Source organism: Chlamydotis macqueenii, chromosome 4 (assembly GCF_036417535.1).
Source record: "Chlamydotis macqueenii isolate bChlMac1 chromosome 4, bChlMac1.mat, whole genome shotgun sequence".
NCBI lineage: Eukaryota > Metazoa > Chordata > Aves > Otidiformes > Otididae > Chlamydotis > Chlamydotis macqueenii.
In genome coordinates this window covers 73,152,853-73,172,810 of record NC_141559.1, presented here as the reverse complement: position 1 = coordinate 73,172,810, position 19,958 = coordinate 73,152,853, and the positions used below count along the sequence as shown (strand labels likewise).

The window sequence follows — 19,958 nt, the reverse complement described above, 5'->3', positions numbered from 1 at the left end:
ATCTTGCCCTTTCTTCAATAGGACTTGGAATGAAAGCCTTGTCTCAGTAGATCAGGGCAGAGTTTCCACACAGTATACAAGTAAGGCCAGAACCAACACAATTCCTTGTTTTAGAGCTTGTACAGCAGACACTGAACTTTACAAGTACTTAGCAGTTGACAGATAAGAATTATGACGAGTTCACAATGACTGCCACCGAATATAATTAGGATTTCTGCTAAGTTAAACCTTTTTAGGAAAATAATTCAGTATACCAAAGAAAATCATTACCAGCTCAAAGTGCTAAGACATTCCTTTGTTATCTGATAAGCCGAGACCCTACCATTCCAATATTATTAAACACATTTTCCACTGTTACTACTTACTTTAAAAGAGGAGGAAAAGGACAGTATGGTCTACAGAACTCTAAAAACTTGTATCTACATGTGAAGAATTCCACAATAATTTCCCAGAAAGTTACTCTTTAAACTAACACTCATTCTGAATCAGTACACAGTAACATGAAGAGGAAACTGTCAGGTCAGGAAAGAGTGAAACTTCTCCAATTTCTAACTCCCAAGAGCCACTGTGAGTCATAAGAAACCATAAATCCTCCTGGAAAATTTGAAACAAACAAGCTAATTTTCAGGGTTTGAAAACGCTGCATCACAGACATTTGATCTGACTGAGGATTATTAACAGTATCCGAGGAAATTAAATTTTCGAACTTTTCTACTTATAAAAATGCATGTTAGACAAGCCATGACAAAGTCCAAAAGTATATACACTTTACTATACCTTTTTCATGTTAATGAAAAAATTAAAGAATTAAAAATACAGGAGAACTTGTAAACCAACTGGAAAATAAGATGCACAGAAATGGGCAAACCCCTCCATACTGTACAGATCTTCATGCACTACGCAGCCCTGAAGTCAATCATAGATTCAGCTATGTACACAAGCATAAACATTTTAGTTTTAGGTAACATTTTATTACTGTATATGTTTTTTCTTTTTAATAATCTGAGACTGCCTTAGCTCCTCAGTCCCATGAGCATATGGGCAAGATTCAGAAGGCAAAGAACAACCATCAGGATGATGAATAAAAAACCAACAGAGACGTGTTTTAAATGCTTCAGCTGAAAGGCGGCGTTTCACTTCAGGCTTAGTTTTCCTTGATGGTTTCTCTTTTCTCCAGTCACGAATATGAACTCTCCCATCTAGAACTAAGATTTAAAAACAAAAATGCAGCTGTTAATAGGCAGCCATGGGAACTGTACTGCAAAAAATGCATAGTGACATCCTGTGAATAAAATATATTCTACAATTGGATCACTCAGGCAAAACCAAATGTGCCATTTGTTCAGAAACAGAAAGAAGTGCACAACAAACCAAGACAATATAGACATGGTCTAAAGAAGAACTGATTGATTTCCCTGGGAGATGTTTTACTGTGATGCTGAATAGTTTGAGGCACTTTTGTATCATCTTTGGAGAGGTTTGTTTGTTTGTTTTAAATATAGCAGTCAGGATCATTAAGACTAAAATCCTCTGAATTTAGATTGCAAGTCCTAACAAAGAAGTTTCAACTTCAAGAACTGTAATCCTTCTTGTATTCAAAACTTTATTACTCCACATTTAAAATGTGATTACCAGCAAAAATCTAGTAACAGTCTTTGACTACCTCCACTACACAGAAATTCTCTTGCAAAGACAATGGTTCACTGACTCAAAAGTACACTGCACCAAAGAGAGGACAAGTCTAATCCTTCATATGAATCAATAGTGAACTATCATAGGTTAATAAAAAAAAAAATTCATTTGCTGCGTTAGGACCATGAATCGCACACACACATTTGTGAACCTCTGTCAACTCCTTAAACGTGTAAACAGAGCAGAATAAAACAAAGTTAGTAGGACAGAAAGAAAAAAAATTGCGTATGAAAAACAACAGTGAAACTGAAGAGGGAAGAATCAGCCACTTCTAAGTTGCCATGATCTATTTTCATATTCTGCTTCAGCCGTACCTTCTGTATCACACATTTGTAGCTTGGCGTAGTTAACCAATACCACTCTGCATTCTGATAATTACTATTCAAAAGTTAACAAGCCCAGTGAAAGCTTAATATCTCACATTCAGGTCTGGGTGAATTCATTTCTCCAGGTTTCCTTATGATATGCAAATAGACCTGAACTATACAAAGCCAGTCCAGAAGTGGTTCAGCAGAGCTTTAAAATCTCTCAAAAGATGAAGAAAAATGAGCAGATACAGTGCTATTTATGATCAAACGTATTTTTGTCTAGAAAATTAGTCCTGTACTGGACAAGATGCCCGATCAAAAGAAACTGCCACAGAGCAGTTATTCTAAGCCCCTTGTGGGTGTGTGTGCACGTGTGCGTGCACGTGCATCCTTCCATTCTGCACGTCTTTAAAAGAAAAACACTTGAGTACAGATGACAAAAGAGCTGTAACCATGTCCTTCTCTGTCCTCTTTGGTACGAGCAACGTCCTTCCAGACCACCTGCTGGTAAAGGTCCCCTGTTATGGTGACATGCTGCTAAAGGAAAGAATAAAATGGTTTCTACTGAAGCTCCAGGGACTTTCCATGTGATGTAAATTACTAATAAAGAGTTGGCCTTAATCCTAGCCTTTCTTCAGAGGTAATGTGCAGACAGCATCCATGCCAAATTAAAATGTTCATTCCGTATACAGGTTGTACATCCATTCCACCTATCCCTAATGACAGGGAATCAACTTCAGACACATAATGAATGCAATGTGACCAACTCTTTTCAATGGATGGTAATTCAAAAGGATTTCAGTATGGCTTCACATTTTGTAATTGCCAAGAGTACAGAAATCCTTAGTGAATGCCAAACTTGGCTAAGTTAACCACTGGCAGCAACTAGGTTGCTTACTCAGAATGATTTCCCATGGATCAACATTTTACAGCTGCTGTAAATTCTTGGGACACAAGAAGTTAACACACTTCCACATCCGAAGTACCCTTAAATACTGATGACACCTCGAAGATCTAGTGTTTCTGCAAAACTAGACCTTACTTTTACAAACCTCCACACTGACAAAAAAAAAAAACCAAACCAAACAAAAACCCAACCAAACAAAATACACCACCACCCCATTACAACAGGAAAAAGAACAAAAATCAGCTATCAACAAACCAAGTCAATCACATAAACTTGCTGCTAAGTTCTTTCTGACATGCTATCACAGGCTATACAAACCCATCAAGCCTTACGGTTACAGGTTCTTATGGAGGCCATTTTTATTTTGTGTTGGCATTTACACTGTGGGACTTGGTAAGGCAAGGTTAAACCTCAGTTAAATGCTTTAGTGAACTTGCTGTGCATTTGATGGCCCAAAAACCATCAATACTTTATAGAAAAATTATAATTCTCCAAGTCAAACAATAGCATTAAATTAGCCACTTTAACTAAAGGGTTGTCTTTTCAGATACAGTCCATCTAGAACAACTCTTTGCTGATAGATGTCTTACCAATCTCACTCAGAACAGTTTTAGTAACAGTATCTTGAAGCAATGGGCATATAAAAAACATCCAGTTTTCCACAAAGGTATAGAAAACACTTAAAAAACCCCACCACCATAGTAATTTTTCAGTTAACTGCAGGTAGAGCAGACAGATTATTAATGAAAAACAAAAAAATCCAAAACCTCTTATTTACCTTCAAATACTTGATGATTGTTCTTGAGTAGTGTCTGCAGGCCTCCATATTCACTCTTCAGCCTTTTTAAAGTCTCTTTATTTAAGTGTTCTGCTACTTCTTTCAAGGAAAGGCTTTCTGCAATAAATAGTGTTGTAGTTGTTAAAAACATATCTATATAAGATACTAAGAAAATTTAACTTGTATATATATTAATGATTATGAAAAGAATCCATGAAGTATCTACCAGTACTGCAGCAACTTCTCCCAATATCATGAGTGATATATATTTTATATGTATATTGTCTGTAAAACAGCAGCTCTCATTCTAAAGGACTCAAGTCAGAATTTCCACCATGTTTTTTATTTTCCCTGCCTTTTTTACAGTAGCATATAACCCTTATCGCGATAAGCACTGATTACATGTACATAGTTAGAATGACTCAAAGCAGTAACAGTAACATATGACAAACTACAGTCAGTAAATAACAAAAATGGACCGAGGAAAATGGAAAGAGGGTAGTAGTGAGAATTAACTGAATGCTTATAAAATTAACAGCAACTTCTATTCATTTTCTTCCTAAGACTAAACTAAAAATTACTAATCATGTAACCAAATGCCACTTCAAAGCACTTCTTACAGAATTCTTACAGAATTATAACTAATTATTATGTAACTATCCAAAAATAAACTTAGTATTATCCCTAAATAGATGTAGAGGGTTCTGTTCTGTTAAATGCAAAGGAGTTCTGGGTTTGTTCTGTTTTGTTCTTTTTAAATAAAAATTGATTCTGTCCTAGTATTCAAGTGTAGAGGGAAAAAACTCCCCACCAATTTAAAATTATTCTTATATCCCTTATTTGCATCTCAGTGTGCAATAAAACATCGTGAGGGGGGAAAAAGCCTTTGATTGCTAGTGTACTGTTTGTGGTATTTCCTAAAATCTACGTCACATACTAAATTTACAAACATGTAAATTAATTCTAAAAGACATCCTCTACCAGCAAAAGACAATATAAAGGAAAGAAAATCTCACCTCCTTGATTCCAGGTATTTGTATTTCCACAACACATACTAGAACACAATTTTTGAGGGGTTGCATTTAACAGCAAGTTGGCCACATTGAGAACCACATCATCTATAAAATCCCGAGGGAGGGAAGCACAATTTCTGACTTTTTCTACTTTTTCTCTGGGTTGAAATCCAGGCATCCAAATTGTACCAACAGTATCAGTCTCACTTTCAGGAAGTTCTGAGCCTATTTCTTTGCATACAGCATCAGAGTGATCCTTATGATTAAATCCAACTCTTCTGTCACACGTGATCACAGCACAGGTCTGACGATCATTAATATACTGTGTTATCTGCTTGTCAATCAGAGCACATTCTGCAGGTGGATAGGTCCTATTTTTTCCAATAAGGCACACCTATTTTAGTAGAAACAGATAAATCACTCTTTATACAAAAGTCCCATATTTACATACAACTCCCCAATCTGCACACCTCTTATACAAACTTCTAAATCTACCTACAGGAGATATCCATTCAAACTCAATGTTCATTAACATCTGAGGGTTTTTTAATTTTAGTTTTCAAATATTGGTGCCACAGCAGAAATCCAGAAATTGAACCATAATCGATCATGCCATACAAGCACAGAACAAAAAGATTGTTCCTGATTATTTATAAAATTACAACTGGACACGTCCTCCTCCTCTGAGAACACTTCTCTTCAAACTTCACAGGACATGAAAAACCGCAAAATTAAGTACGAAACTTATAATAATAAGCAACACAGGTAGCTGTAAAAATTAAGGCAAAAAATGAGTTTTTATAACTTCTCCATCCTATAGGGTGGCATAAAAAATAACCATAAACCCTTACATTCTTTCTTGTCTTTCAGACTGTACCAGTGACGTTAAAAGCAAATTACCCAAGAAAACAATGAGTATTTTTAGTCTCTCTTCAGAGCATTGTCTCAAGTAATACAACTGACTATAGTCTGATCTTACAACAACAATAATGAACAAACAGTAATAATGAACAATCATCCATATGCCTCAGGCAGCTAACAGCTTGAAAAAAAAAATACAAAAGCCCTACACAGTTCAAAATTACCCTTTTTGTTGATGGAATTCTAAGGCAATCTTCCTCCACGTGAAAGCCACACACAAATCCCACTTGGGCAACAAAATCGAGATATTCTCTGTACTGAGTTTTCTTGCTTTGTCTTCGGCTGTATTTTCCATGGAAATCAAAGAAGCAACATGGCAGCACAAAGTAGCGACATGAATAGGAAGACCTACAAAAAGAATAACCAACTGCTCAATGGAAAGTTATTTCAGCAAACACACATATTTAACAAATAACCCATCACATACAAGCAACAATGGAAATTTTTATGAAGTGGCAGAGCTTCATGAAATTGTATTTATATGTTCCTCTTTCACTATTAGCATAATAAAAAATACTGTTTCACAAAGTATTTGCTATAGCAAATTACTGTGACAAGTTGTCCACAGGACTAAATCTCTAGACAGTAAACCATTGCAGCTCGTTGTGAGGAGCACAAGTGTTCAAGGAAAGGCAGAATCAACAGCAATTTTATTTTAAAAAACCCAACAAATTCACATCTAAAGAATAAAAATCAGTTCTAGTTTTTTAACTTCAAAGTCAAAAGGCTGTACTAAGTTCCATGAGAAACTAAATACTACACCTGTGCTTCTCCACAGGAAGAGAAATATTTTGTAAAAATAATCAATTGGCATCAAAAGCAGCGAGTACTGCAAGGACAGCACGTGTGGCTGCAGAAGTGACTGTTTCCACCAAGTACACACACGTAATTATGTTTTGTTTTAATTCCTTCTCTCCCACTCCCCTCCCTCTGCACATACCTAGCTGCAATGACAGGTATCCATGGTGTTAACTCATCTGAATGGTTTCCAATAAGCCAATCCGTATTGGGAAAGAGATGACTGTCACCTGGCATGACTGTAGATTCCTAAAAAAAACAAATAGTACATCAAGTGAATTTTATTACAGGTTTCTTTATTAACAAATAAAATGCACTTAAAGTACTAAGCAAAAATATAAAATCATACAAGCTGACAAATACAAGGTGAATGAGAACCACAGACACCAACAATGTTTTCCTTAGTATGCACTTTTGCCAGGCAGTAATTTTTTATAGCTACAAAGAAGTAATTTAGCAACAGCTACCCACAAAGTATTGGCCAGACAAAGAGTGGAATAAAAATTCTGATTACGGTATCTGGCACCCTAAACATTTGTAAACAAATATCATACATTGGATTATGATTTCTTGCCATTCTCCATCTGTCACATGTACATGTGGACTAATTTTTTCAGAAAATCACTTTATTTGCTATGCCTTACAATCCTAGGACTCACACAGCAATTAAACAGAACACAGCTTCACTGTTATCTTCTCTTCTTTCACAGACTCTTCCCAAATCAAATCCTAACAAAGGGAACACCACCACTCTTCATACCCTATCATTCACGTATAACAAACCTAATCCAGCCTAACACTTTCCCTCTTGACAATGTTGCCATTCCATCCCCTTCCAAGTTGTGTCAAGACTACCTTATGGTACATGCAAAATCAGAAGCGAAAATAGGAAACAGCAGGTTACAGAAAGAAGGCTGCTTTGTTAGCCTTTAGAATAGCATTTTGCCTCATGGAAATTCAATATATATGGATCAAGGAGACATCAGCAGAGAGGTCTTCCCACCACAGTATTGACTCACAGAATAGTTATTAGTCTCAATAATTTTATTCTATCCTTTAAAAAACCAAATCAAAACAAAAAACCACACACACCAAAACCAAGCATGACCTTCATACAGGTTAAATTTTAGAAGTTCTAAAATGCCTTTAATATTTGTCTTTCTCACAGACACATTTTCTTACCTAGAACTAAGTTCAGCAAGAAAAGTACTTAAAGATGTTCATACTGCAGAAGTACATACTCTTCTCTAAAACCACATAATAATCTCAAAAAATTTGAAAAAGTTCTAATTTGAATCTCCACAGACCTCTGAAAAGCCCTGAAAATTATGCCCATGCTCTCAATTTATATACAAAATGCATGCTTTATGAGGTCAAAATTCACATGCAGAATAGTATCTGTATAGGAATTAAAACAAACGCTACCACTTAATAGGGAGTTTCAGAAATGTCAGACTACCCCTATTACATCCCAGTTCCCCTCTTCAGAAAGCACTGTTAGGTGTTTTACATATCAGTATGGTGGTTAACTTTAAATACTGTATCTCCAACCATTTTCAGTTATGTATACACATTTCTACATAATATATGTAACAAATTTCTTTTTAGCAAGTTAGGAGATGCTAAACCAAGTGTTTGAAAAGTGTTTTCTTATGGTTGATTAAACAAGATACTCCTACGTTACACTTCAGTTTTGATCACCCAATTTAGGCATAGCACAAATTACCAGTGCCATACTCCACATTTTAACAGTCACCCATAATCAAATTTGTGTTCACTGTGTCTGACAGCAATTTGGCAATGCAGAGTGCCACCTGTTACATTCACTTATATTGTTTGTATTGGCACTGAATGTCCCAGATGGCAATATTTATCCTGCAACTCATGGTTTAAGTAAAAATCAAAACAAAATTAGCTTCAAGGGTAAGAAAAGGCTATGAGCAGGTCCTTTCTCCTGTAGCCACAGGAGCCTTGCAAAAATCATTTCACCCTTCCAGCTCGTTATAGAACTCCTTCCCACACAAACTAGTTATGTTCTTATATGTATATTTTGGATATTTTTATTGGTTTTGTCTGGCTTTTTGAAGTGTTCTCCGTGAATTATTTTTTTTTCCTTTTAAAAAAGATGAATAAAATCCATCCTTTTCTATTTTGTTCCCTCATGCTGCAGAGAGGGACAGCTGATGCTCAGAAGTTTCCCTATGAGTCAAAAAATCTGAGAAACTGTAGACAGCCAGGCCTCAACACGAAATGAATGTACATAATTCAAAGATTTCCACAACACAGAAACAGGGGCAGAAAAAGGAATATATAACACGAAGGAAAAGAAAAGATGCTGTTTTGTATGAAGTGACTTAATATAGTACAACAGGAATGAAGGAGCATCACAGCTTGATGATCGTTTTGATTGTTTCTTGAAGCTTTTCAGTAAGATCTGATTGCAGACTGCAGCAGAGGAATCTGACAGTTTTGGCATTCTGTACTCGAAATGGCAGGGTGGCAAAGAGAAGGCTGGACAAGACTGAAAGCTCCACTTCCCACCTGTGAAAACTGCTGCTCTTTTGTTGATTTTACGTAAGTTGTTAGCACTCAAAGATACATTGAATTAACTTTTAAACAAAACAACTAGAGAAAAACTATAGGCAGAAAATACTTTTAATATACTAGAAGTTGACAATTTTTTAGAGAATGGAGTGTGAAATTTAAGGAGTCTAGAGAGCAAGAAACCAGGAGCATCTCACCTCCAAAGGGCAACTGTTCATCAGTACCACACTTTAATGGGTATCAGGCCAAGAACAGCTGGAGTTAAAGTGAATGTTCCTGTGCTCAAATTGTTCCTGTTCTCATAAAAATGCTAATGTGGAACTTGAAATATAATCCCTCTTTCAGACTCATTTTCCTGTTCATATTTTTGAAGGCTATTATTGCAATTACTTACCACAAGGTCAGTACAGGAGAGGATTGGCTCCTTTGAGGTTCAACAACACTTTTGTCCCCAAAACAGCACACAGCACTAGAAGGTCAGAATTACTTTCAAGAATAAAGCGCTCACAACTTTGGATACTAATATATTTTTATGAGGTACAGTGGTGAAAAAAAAAAAGCTGCTTAATATTGACCTTCCTGTAAAATCCAAGATTGTTTTATAGTGTGCATGTCTGTACATAAATCATGCTAGTCTTCTCAGCTGAAAAATAAGTTGCAAACATGCAAGGGTATGATAGCATAGCTCTAATAATCCCCTTTACAACTTACTTTATAGTCTCACAGGACGTATAGGCGGCACCATCACTTTAGACAACTGTCTATAAACTGGTATGTTTGATTACATTTGCATCAACACAATCTGAAGCAATGAACAAATTAATAAAGTTACAAATCAATAAGATTGACATACATTTGCATAATACCTCTAAATGGGTTTCTGCTCCATACATGTCCCATATTTTTCTTCTCCTCACATCAATTCCTCTACCAGAATGCTGAAATAATGGAACAACAAAAGGTATCATTTTTAAGTACTACTTTTAGCAGAAGTTGTCAAATAGACTCACTAAACGTATACATTAACACTGATTATTTCATTCATATTAAGATTGAGACACATAATGAAACAAAGCTTCACCATTTCAGGCAGAAGTTTAATACTTTTAATCCCTTCTTTTCCTCCTAAATACGAAGGGAAAGACTAGGAAACATTAAGAATATATCTGGTTAGAAATTTTACCAGGGCACACTTATTGAAACTGCTCCTGAAAACCTGGATCTCTACAAAAGTAGAAGCAGAGATATTGGGTTTTATTGTTTGTTTTTAAAGTATCAAAATCTTTCATAAGGTGTATATTACTGTAGCACCCACACAGCTCAGATAAGAGCTCTACTCTAAGCAATCCTTGTTGGAGAGCTACTCAACTACTGAAGTAAATTAGGCTGTTGGATTCTAAACACACTTTTGCCTGTGTGAACTGATGGGAAGAAGAAATAGGACTGCAAACTAAAGCAAGAAATAAAGAATGTCTAATAGCATTTGAACTTCAAGTACTCTGTGCAGAACTAACCAAAATCAGTAACTAAAAAAGTCTCATAAAATTCTTACACACATGATGTTTTGACAGTCAACAATGTTTGTCAGCGCTACAGTAGTGATGACCTAATGACGTACAAAAAGAAATGTCTACAAGGAAAATAGCATCTTGTATTAAATAAAGTTTTTCTGGCCACACAAGGATAGAGAGCTTGTGCTAGGAGAAGTTGGGAATTTTCTTCCCCCTCAATGACACCTATTGATCTAATAGGAGATACTAATTTCCTCTACAAATTAGTATCATGTTCTCCCAAAAGTGGAAAATACAGTTTCTGAAACAGACAGACCCAACTTTGCTGGGCTGTGTTCAATTTCACTGACCTTCTTTGTTGTTGTTTCAGAAACTATGCCTCAAGAAACTGAATTTTGCTGTTGCCACATTTTCACTCCCAGAAGTACAGTACGCTGTTAGGCACTTTCAAAATTAACAAATCCCAGGATTGTTATTAAAAAGAAAAATTTCAGGACATGACAAGTAGAAGTCAACTTTGAGAAAATTAAGTTCATGAAAAACCATCTCAATTAAAGACTCCTGTAAGAGAGAATCTTTATGTTAAGGTTTCCTATTTCTTTTGCTTTGTCTACAGCATAAGTAAATCACATTATTACTTCCCCCCCCCCCCTCTTATTTTCTTACCTCAGAAAAATAGCCTTGAATTGAAATCAATTGCACTAATAAAATAGGTAGGTAAAAGGTTTATAGAGACACTAGAGTGACAAAATTCTATTTTAGCGACATGAATTAACTAAATTTTGGCTATTTGCATGCCAGGTAAAAGGGAAGCATAACAAGAATATTGACTATCTCTATTTTTAAATTACTCTTTTAAAAAGCACTCTATTTACCCCTTCATTGTTTAGAATATGAACCAGTAGACCATTTCCACATCCAAGATCTACAAATGACTGTTTTTTGGCCAATCCTTTTTCCTTTCTCTCTTCTTCCCAAAGAATCTATGACAAGAAAATAAAATATTTTAGACTTCTTCACTTAAGTTTCCCCATAAGAAAGCAGCAGAAGTTATTGGAAATGAAAGGAGAAAGCTAGGAGAGAATGCAAATGTGACCGAAGACATCCACTGCACTCACGGAGAAAAACAACTTGGGAAGAGAAAAAAACCACAGCAAACACTAAAACTGTTTATGGAGAGGGGCATGATTAATGTGTGCAAAATATCAATCATTTTCTAAGCGCTAAGCATATCCTCCACTCCCTTCTGAGTCACTGGAAGTTGAAATTAATCAAGGCTACACAACCCTGGCCTAGAATGTGCATACATGTAAAATAAGCTGCTGAAGCAAAGGGTGCAAGAAATGAACAGAGGAAGCAAGGGAAGTAGGCAACTTCAACAGTGTCTCTGCAAGTAACATCACGGAAGCATTTCTATCCACTGTATTAAAAAAGGAATTGGCAGCACAGCTGAAAATAAATACCAAAATATTCTTTGCAATCAGTTGGGTAAATATTGATACATGTAGCACCACTTTCTACTGAACGAAGTGACACCAGCAACAGTCAGCTGCCCCAAATTCTGCACTAGCTAACAGGACCCCAAAGCTATTAGCCCAATTCTAGTCCCTGTTCTGTACATAAGTACTTTTACATAGTTATGTAATTCATAATTAGTTAGTAATAGGATGTTTGTCTGTAGGGCATGGATTAGTCTCTTCCTATCACTGTCAAACTCTTTTTCATTCCATCAGAAGCTACAGAGCACACATTCATCAACTCTTCACACTTATTTTTTACTACAACTAACAAAAATAATCAAGAGTATTTAGCCATTAAAATTAACATTTGTAACACTGTTGCTGTTAATTTATCAGTTTTGCTATCGGGAAAGAAGCTGCAGATAATCCATGAGATTATCAGGCTGTGTTTATATTTTTAAATGTACCAATCGTTGCACTTTTGCACTCTGGGCTGTATTCCAGAAACTCCTAATCACCTCCTACACAGATCACACCTATCCTCCATCCCCTACTGAGTTTCTCACGATGCAGACTGAATAGCTACTTCTCTGGGCATGTGCCTAGACAGCAGGTAACCTTAATCTGACTGCAGAGTAAAACGAGGTCAGATGCCCCCTCCTCCCATCATATCAATCAAGATCTTGCAAATCCATAAAAATTTAACACTGGACCTACCTTCTCTTAAAAACTTCTTTAACATACTTGTAAATAATAAGTTATTATATACCATCATATTGATATCTGAAAATTTTGCAAGGAAGTTAGGTTATTAATATCATGCTTTAAGCTTTCATTTGTATAAACCAGTTATTAGATGACTTCAATAACTTTTTCAAAATTACTGCTACATTAGCTGAAGTATGTTAACACTGTAAACTAACATTCATATGCATAAAAATTTGCAAAACATTTTCAAGAGTGTCATTACAGAATTTCCCTGTGGCTATAATTACTATAATTCCTAACGTACAGGAAATAATTTCCAACATATAACATTATCATGGTTGTAAAACTGGTAAAAGATAAGTCTATCACACAGTTCTTTCCTCAAGCCAGTATCATAGAATGAAATAGTTTCGTTGGAAGGGACTTGCAACAATCCAACTATCTGACCACTTCATCATGATCACTTCTCTGATGTAAAAAGTTCTGTCACACCAGTGGCAATCAGGATTTTGAGAGTAGTCTAGGTCAGTCAGGCTTCCTCAGAAAATTTTTAAAATCTTAATGGGAAAAGAAACTGAGGCTCTAAGTTTAAACAGTCAATTATCAAAATAAATCAGTCCTCAACAAGTTCTGTAAATGAGCTTACTTATTTACAAATACTGATTTAAAGATAAAAGATGTATCTACATTATACTCCAAGGTAGACATGCTCTTAACCGCACTTTGGAGAGCAGTCAAAAAATACTGATAGTGCCTACGCAGTGACAAATTCTGATGCTGTTTAAAACTCAGAGTTTCTAGTGACTGCAGGTGCCAGAATTTTCATAGATTCTTAAACAGGCAGGTGCCCTAGAAAACTGCACCAAGCATTTATTTGTGTTCCCAGCATCTACAGTTGGCCTTAATATATTTGAAGATGGGATTTGAGCTGAACTTTTAGCAGGGAAAGGCAAAGCAGTGAAAAATCTTCAGCAGAAAATTAACAAGACATAGAAATACGTATAAAACAACAGCTTCTGATCTCAAATTGGTCTGTCTAATCACCATTTTTCTGCTCCATCAGTGCTTTTCATTTTATCACTTAAAAAAAACCCCAAGTCACTATATTTTAAAGAACGCAACAACTATGAAATAAAAAGACTGATTTTCTTTAGAGGTTCTATTATTAAGAAACAGAACACTATAGAATATCATTAGGCAAAGCAGTTCCCTACCAGCAAGTAAGTGGCAATGGCAACATCTTCATAAACAAATTTTTCGGGATCTGTAACTTCAGGCCACACCTTCACAAAAGAAGAAAAAAAAAAAAAAAAAAGAGAGAGAGAAAAATAATTTCTACATCATCTGAAATTGCTTTAAAAAGTGCTCAGTTAGAGTGATCTGGATACTCATCCAGTTCATGAGGTTTCTGTACTTCAAGAATTCTGCATTTTAACCTCATTAAAAATATATATATATAAAGAATGTAAATAAAGACTGTTTGATTTTGTGAGTCACAAGAAAGAATAATGGCGTAAAGAATGTCAGCAGCCATCCAAGCAATAAAGTTTCCAAGAACATGATGGCTCCATACCTGCAGCTCATAACAAGTAAACTGTTGCATCTGTTCTGCAATAGAGCTTTTGCTTACGCTCTCAGATTACTTGTACTATTCCTGTTAAGTGCAACACTGATACCATGAGCATTTTCTAAGTTTATTTTCACAGCGTAACAGGGATAGAATTATCCTAGCACAACACAACATGAAGAATCAAAATCTGAAGTAGGAAGACAGAAAGTGGAAGTATTATCCCCATTTTGTAAAAGAGGAATTGAAACAGATTAAAACGCCTACCACTACACTAGGACTACTGCAAAGCTAGCGATTGAACCTTACCCGCAAGACCAATTTTCCTTTCAAATATATATTTCTATTAGTACAGAAACATCAACAGTAAAACCTTTCAATGTTTTCACAATACGTTTCACAAAAGCATTTACTATTTTTTTTTTTGCTTGTAGCTAGAGTCTGGTGTATAAGGATACAGGTAGTGCTTCATAACAACACTTAAGATGATGACTGTCATTTTTCAGGATCCTTGGGATAAAACAGTACTACAACATTGCTCCTCTAACTCAGAAATATACATTAATGCTACATCTAAACTTAAAAAGACTAATAGGAAATTTAATCTGCTTACTAACCAGTGCTGTTTCCAGACTCTCGCAGGTTTTGGAGAAGGTGATACTTTAGTTATGCCTTCTAGTGTGGATGACTTAATACTTACCTCCACTGACCTACTGTTTACCTCTTATTTGAAGGGAAACATTCTGGAGAGTATTTAACTCCTCCAGATAATTAGTGTGAATTTGGCTCCAAATCTTACTTTTCCAGTTCAGTTCTTCTAAATACTAAATTGTTTGTTTCCCAAACATACAGAAAAAAAAACCAAAATACAAAACCATAAAACACACATTTCAATTAAATTGCTTATTAAAAAAAAAGAATTAAGTGAAAGAAGCAGTTTAATTAAAAAACCAACAATAAAAACAATAATAGGAAAGCATGTTATTACTGTATTTATTGCCAAACTTACCTTTACCATCTCTTTGTATTTTTCTTTAAGGTCTTGATAAACTTTGCTGTATTTTGCTACAGAAATGAGTGAGAGTGTACTTTTAAACTCACTGGGTTTTTGCTCCACAGACCATTTAGCCAGTTTGGACAAAAGTTCATTTCCAAGCCATGCTAGTTTGGGGTATGCAATTCCATCTGAAAACCAATCTTCTGGAAACAGAGCTACAATAGACACAGACCTTTAAAAATAAAATAAGAACTTTGTATAAATACACTGTGTTTCACTATCTCTGCTCCCTCAAAAAAGAGAAAAGAAAGACTAAGTCGGAAAAAAATAGCAGATCAAAATAGACGCGTTAAAGTAGACTTAGGAATAAGGAAATAAGTGACACACAAAAACAAAAGGAAATTAAAATACTGAAGTTACTGAATAATGGAACAGTCTCCCCTGAAATATGTTAGACGGCTCATTATCTGCCAATTCAAACACTGTATATGAGAGTCCATGCTACATTTAACACAATGACTGAGGACTCACATATGATGAAAAATGTGACTTAGCAATATATTCAAAGACTCACTAGTAAAAGTTGAGTTCATGAAATTCATGAAAACAACAGGAAAATTTAGGAGGAAAATATGTTACTTGGCACATTTCATTATTTCATCATCTCTAACTTTACTTACATCTCATTAGAGTTATTCCCTCGGATGCTCAGGACCAAGCTGCAATGGCCTACATTTCAATCACTGAAGCTCAGTAGGTTCCAATCAGCAATTCCAAGTTCACCCTCAACCTTACTATTGCCCACAGAACCTGACCTCTCTCACAGGCACAGCCAGTTCCTCATGATCAGAATAGGCATACTTTATCTAGACCACATCCCTCTACAGTTAATACATACAAAGTTGAAATAGACATGGTTTGTGCTGATTTGGTTATCATAGATGTTTGATTTTTAACTGAACACTATGCACTAAGATCACACCACTGTAATTTACTAATCAAGCAGGAAATTACACAAAACAAATCACCTAGATACCAATATTAAAACACTTTATGATGCTTGAGATAAGTCAGGATTTGCTTCCTCTCTCTCCCAGCACTTACCATTCCTCATCTTTTATGTGCGTAAGTTGAATTTGATAAATATTGCACTTTTTAATCTGGTATTTTCCTTCACTGTCTTCTTCCAAAGGCAGAAAGGTCACAGTTCCATTGTAAACATCTGAAAAGATATGTAAATAGTGATAGATTATTCTGTGATGCTATCACCAAACTAAACCTCTGTCTCCTTACTATGTTAAGTGCAAACTAGTGAGGCAAGAATTAGGACAACATAGGAAGAACCACAATGCTAAGAACAGATCTGCTTCTCAGTGTGCGTGACACTTGGAACTGTCAGAATTCTCAAAATTTAGCATTCTGCTGCATGATGTTTCCAAAACACCTAAGGCTGACCAGTAAAACTATTGATTTTCTTTAAACCTAACTATTTTAATGAGGTGAAAGCTAGACAACGAGATTTTTCTAGCACAAAACTGGAGCATTCCCCTGCCTCACAGCAAATCCAGAGTCCTGGGAAGCATATTCGAAATTAACAGCGACTTACGTATCACCCCAGTATTGGATAAACAATCAGTGCAGTACTTAAAAATAATCAATAATATCATTAGTAACCATCAACTTTGCCGAATTCAAACACAGCATTTATTGTGTGATTATAATGAAGTATAGCTACGCATCTGTTTTAGCATCATGTAGCTTTCCTAATTAGAGTTCCTGGATTAAGCACTGTGAAAAAAACACATTATCTACGTCTAAATCGGCATCTCATAAATCTGAAAGGAGACTACCTGAAAAGACTTGGTTTAGGTGAAGGCGCATGTATTATGTTAATATATTTAAGTTATCTTCAGCAACCATGCTACTGATCGTAATGGTACCTATCACCTGTGGAACAAAACATTTATGTCCAGTGACAGATTCCAAACACCAGAGAACCTGGAAGAGTTGAGATGGGCTGACAAACAGCTGGCAATGCACCTGAGTGCCTCCACCATATCTCAAGAAGATATTCTATAGCTTTTCTGACATTTCATTCCCTAATATCAATCATGCATGTACCATAATTAACTCCTACACAATTAAAAACAGAGAGGGGGACAGTGCATCATTTTGAAATAACTTACAAATAAAAAGAAAGGAGACAGCAGCGAAATATGAATGGCATGACATGGTCTAGTAATCATATGCTATGTCTTTTCTTTTTATCTTAGTATCTTAATTTATTCCCTAAATCCTTCCTATAAAGTGACTCAAAAAGCATCTACTATACTCTTTATGGCATATGATATGTATGCATCATTACTTTACACATCAGTTGCAAAAGTCTTTTCAGCTATTGTTTATCCAGAGTGATTTGTTCAGAAGAACTTCTTATTTTGAAAATCGTTTTTCAATTACCATCAAAACAAACATTCTGACAACTGCAAATCTTCAAACTAAGACTCCTATATTGGCTAAGTAATCAAATTTCAATGGACTCCAATTTTCTGAGTGAGACTGTCCTAGTTTTGGCAGGGATGGAGTTAGTTTTCCTCTCAGTAGCTGGTGCATTTTGGATTTTGTATGTGAAGAATGTTGGTAAACACACTGATATTATGAGTTGTTGTTATTGAGACCAAGGACACTGTCCAGCTTTCCAGGTCTCACCAATGTACATGTGCAGGAAGCTAGGAGGGATATAGCCAGAATAATTGACCCAAACTGGTCAAAGAGAGTATTCCACGCCATAAACATCATGCTCAGTACGTAAATTGGGATTGCCCAGGGTGAGCATCGCTGGATCTCTCTCCTTTGCTCTCTCCTCTCATTCATTTGCTTGCTGCTCAGTTTCATTTCCATGATTGCTGCTTGGGACGGGCTGTATTGGTCATTGTGACATCAGGTGGTGACATGGGAGAAATCATGCACTGTTCATTTGTTTATTTTAGTACCCTTATTTTTTGTTATTATTGTAATTTTCCTTTGCTATTCTAGTAACTCTCTTCAACTCAATCCATGAGTTTTCCTTTTGTCCCAATTCTCTCCCTTGTCCTGCTGGGGAGGGGGAGTGTGAGTAAGAAACTGTGTAGTGCCTCGGGCTAAACCACCACAGACAGGAAAGAAAAATTAGTAATAGAGCAAACATCAAGTCTTGCTATCTCAGCTCATCCTTTGCTGATTTCCCCTCTAATTTTTTTTTTTAATTTTAAACATAATAACTAAAAAAAAAAATATTCTCCTGGGCTTTTTCTTACAGATAAGCTCTCTAGGTGTAGCTCAGGGACATCTGCTCTTAATATCAAAAGAAAAAATATACCAAAACTACTTTTTTTTTTTTAAGACATCAGAGTTAGGAAGCATAGGCCACAAAAGCATCCTAAGTCAGCTGTCCCCTATGACTGACTATAGGTCTTTTTAATCGTAAATTTTATTGTTTCTGGAATTCTGATTCTTTTCAAAACATTACTGTTAAAATTTAATTTATATCAACACTTCTTCCAAAATTTATCTTAAAAAGGTGTCAACCTCTACCCTACAAAAACTTCTTAGTATGCTGCAGTAAATCCTACTAATATAATCATCACACAAGGTGGGAAAAAAACCAAGCGGAGCTTCATTCTCAAATAATGCTACACCATAATAAAGTAGACACAAACAGTTCAACTTGGCCAGGCAGGTGCCACAGCTGCCTACTTTTTTTTTACCAGCTCTTCATTTCCAAAGGCTGCCATCACTCCTTACAAGCTCATAATTAGGTTTGCACTACAAGGTGCATTTTTATGTGGGCAGCTTACTCATGACAGGAGCTTGCATGACGACAGTCCTTCTTGCCTTTTCTTTTTCAGGAAAACAAAAAGGTGAGGCATTTTCTGGAACTCTTCCCCAGGAGCAGGGTGCCTAGCTTCTCTAAGCGCTTTTCCCATCTCAGCAGTACTCACACACAACCCAGGAGCTCTGTTTTCCCAAGGCTGATGCGGGGGTCGGTTGAACCAGAGGCCCACGGGTGTCTGACCGCTGTAATTTTTATTTCAGCTGCTGACCCTTCACAGCCCAAGAACAACAGCAACAACACAAGAGAAGAATAAAATCGAAGCACATAATAAGTACAAAAATCCATCTGCACTCCCACAAGTAGGAGAAAAGGGACATTTATCCCATGTGCGAGGCAATCGCGGAGGGGACCGGTCCGCAGCCCACGCAGCCCCTCACAGGCCGGCGCTCCGGCCCCGGCGTCCCTCCCTGTCTCAGCGCCTCCGGGCCGGGCCCCCGCTCACCTTGGACCGCCAGCTCCTTCGTCGGCGGGACGGGCGGGCCGCCGGGCCGCCCTCGGGGCAGCAGCGTCCTCAGGACGGCGCGAAGCTCGGGGGGGCAGCCCGGCCCGCCCCAGGGCGTGAGGGGGGCCGGCAGGCGCCCGGGCCCCGCCGGCAGCTGCCCCCGTAGCTCCCCCCAGAGCCGGCCCAGGTCGGCAGCCGCCGCTGGCCCCTCCTGCTCCGCGCCGTTCTCCCCTCCCTGCAGGGCACCCAGGGCTGGAGATGCTTCCCCGCCTTCCCTGAGCGGCACCGTCCCCTCCGCCTCGATGGCGGCGCCGTACAGCCGCCTGTTGGCCACCTGCGGCTTCTCCAGCCAGACGCGCACCGCCGCCCAGAAACCGCGGGGCAGCGCGGCGCCGCCATCCCGCACGGCCGCCGTCCCCACCCGCCCCATGGCCGCCG

The 19,958-nt window shown here is 37.1% G+C and overlaps 1 protein-coding gene across 1 annotated transcript; it reads right to left on the bottom strand.

Moving 5' to 3' along the window:
- Positions 1-746: 746 nt before the first annotated feature.
- TRMT44 (tRNA methyltransferase 44 homolog) lies at positions 747-19,950 on the bottom strand. The gene is made up of 11 exons (XM_086746753.1): positions 19,521-19,950; positions 16,309-16,426; positions 15,217-15,436; positions 13,855-13,923; positions 11,348-11,455; positions 9,828-9,899; positions 6,560-6,666; positions 5,784-5,967; positions 4,702-5,092; positions 3,686-3,802; positions 747-1,205 (listed from the first exon to the last, which is right to left on the bottom strand). The coding sequence occupies exons 1-11, from the start codon at positions 19,948-19,950 to the stop codon at positions 973-975; spliced, it is 2,049 nt and encodes a 682-aa protein (XP_086602879.1). The 3' UTR covers positions 747-972.
- Between the last annotated feature and the right edge of the window lie 8 nt (positions 19,951-19,958).

What these genes read in the sequence shown, in the direction of transcription:
- TRMT44 (XM_086746753.1), bottom strand. Translation starts at nt 19,950, where the DNA reads ATGGGGCGGGTGGGGACGGCGGCCGTGCGGGATGGCGGCGCCGCGCTG. An exon ending in CACATAAAAGATGAGGAATG is followed by an intron (nt 15,437 to 16,308) that starts GTAAGTGCTGGG and finishes TTATTTTTAAAG; the next exon opens with GTCTGTGTCTATTGTAGCTC. An exon ending in GAGCAGAAACCCATTTAGAG is followed by an intron (nt 6,667 to 9,827) that starts GTATTATGCAAA and finishes TGTTTTTTTTAG; the next exon opens with GAATCTACAGTCATGCCAGG.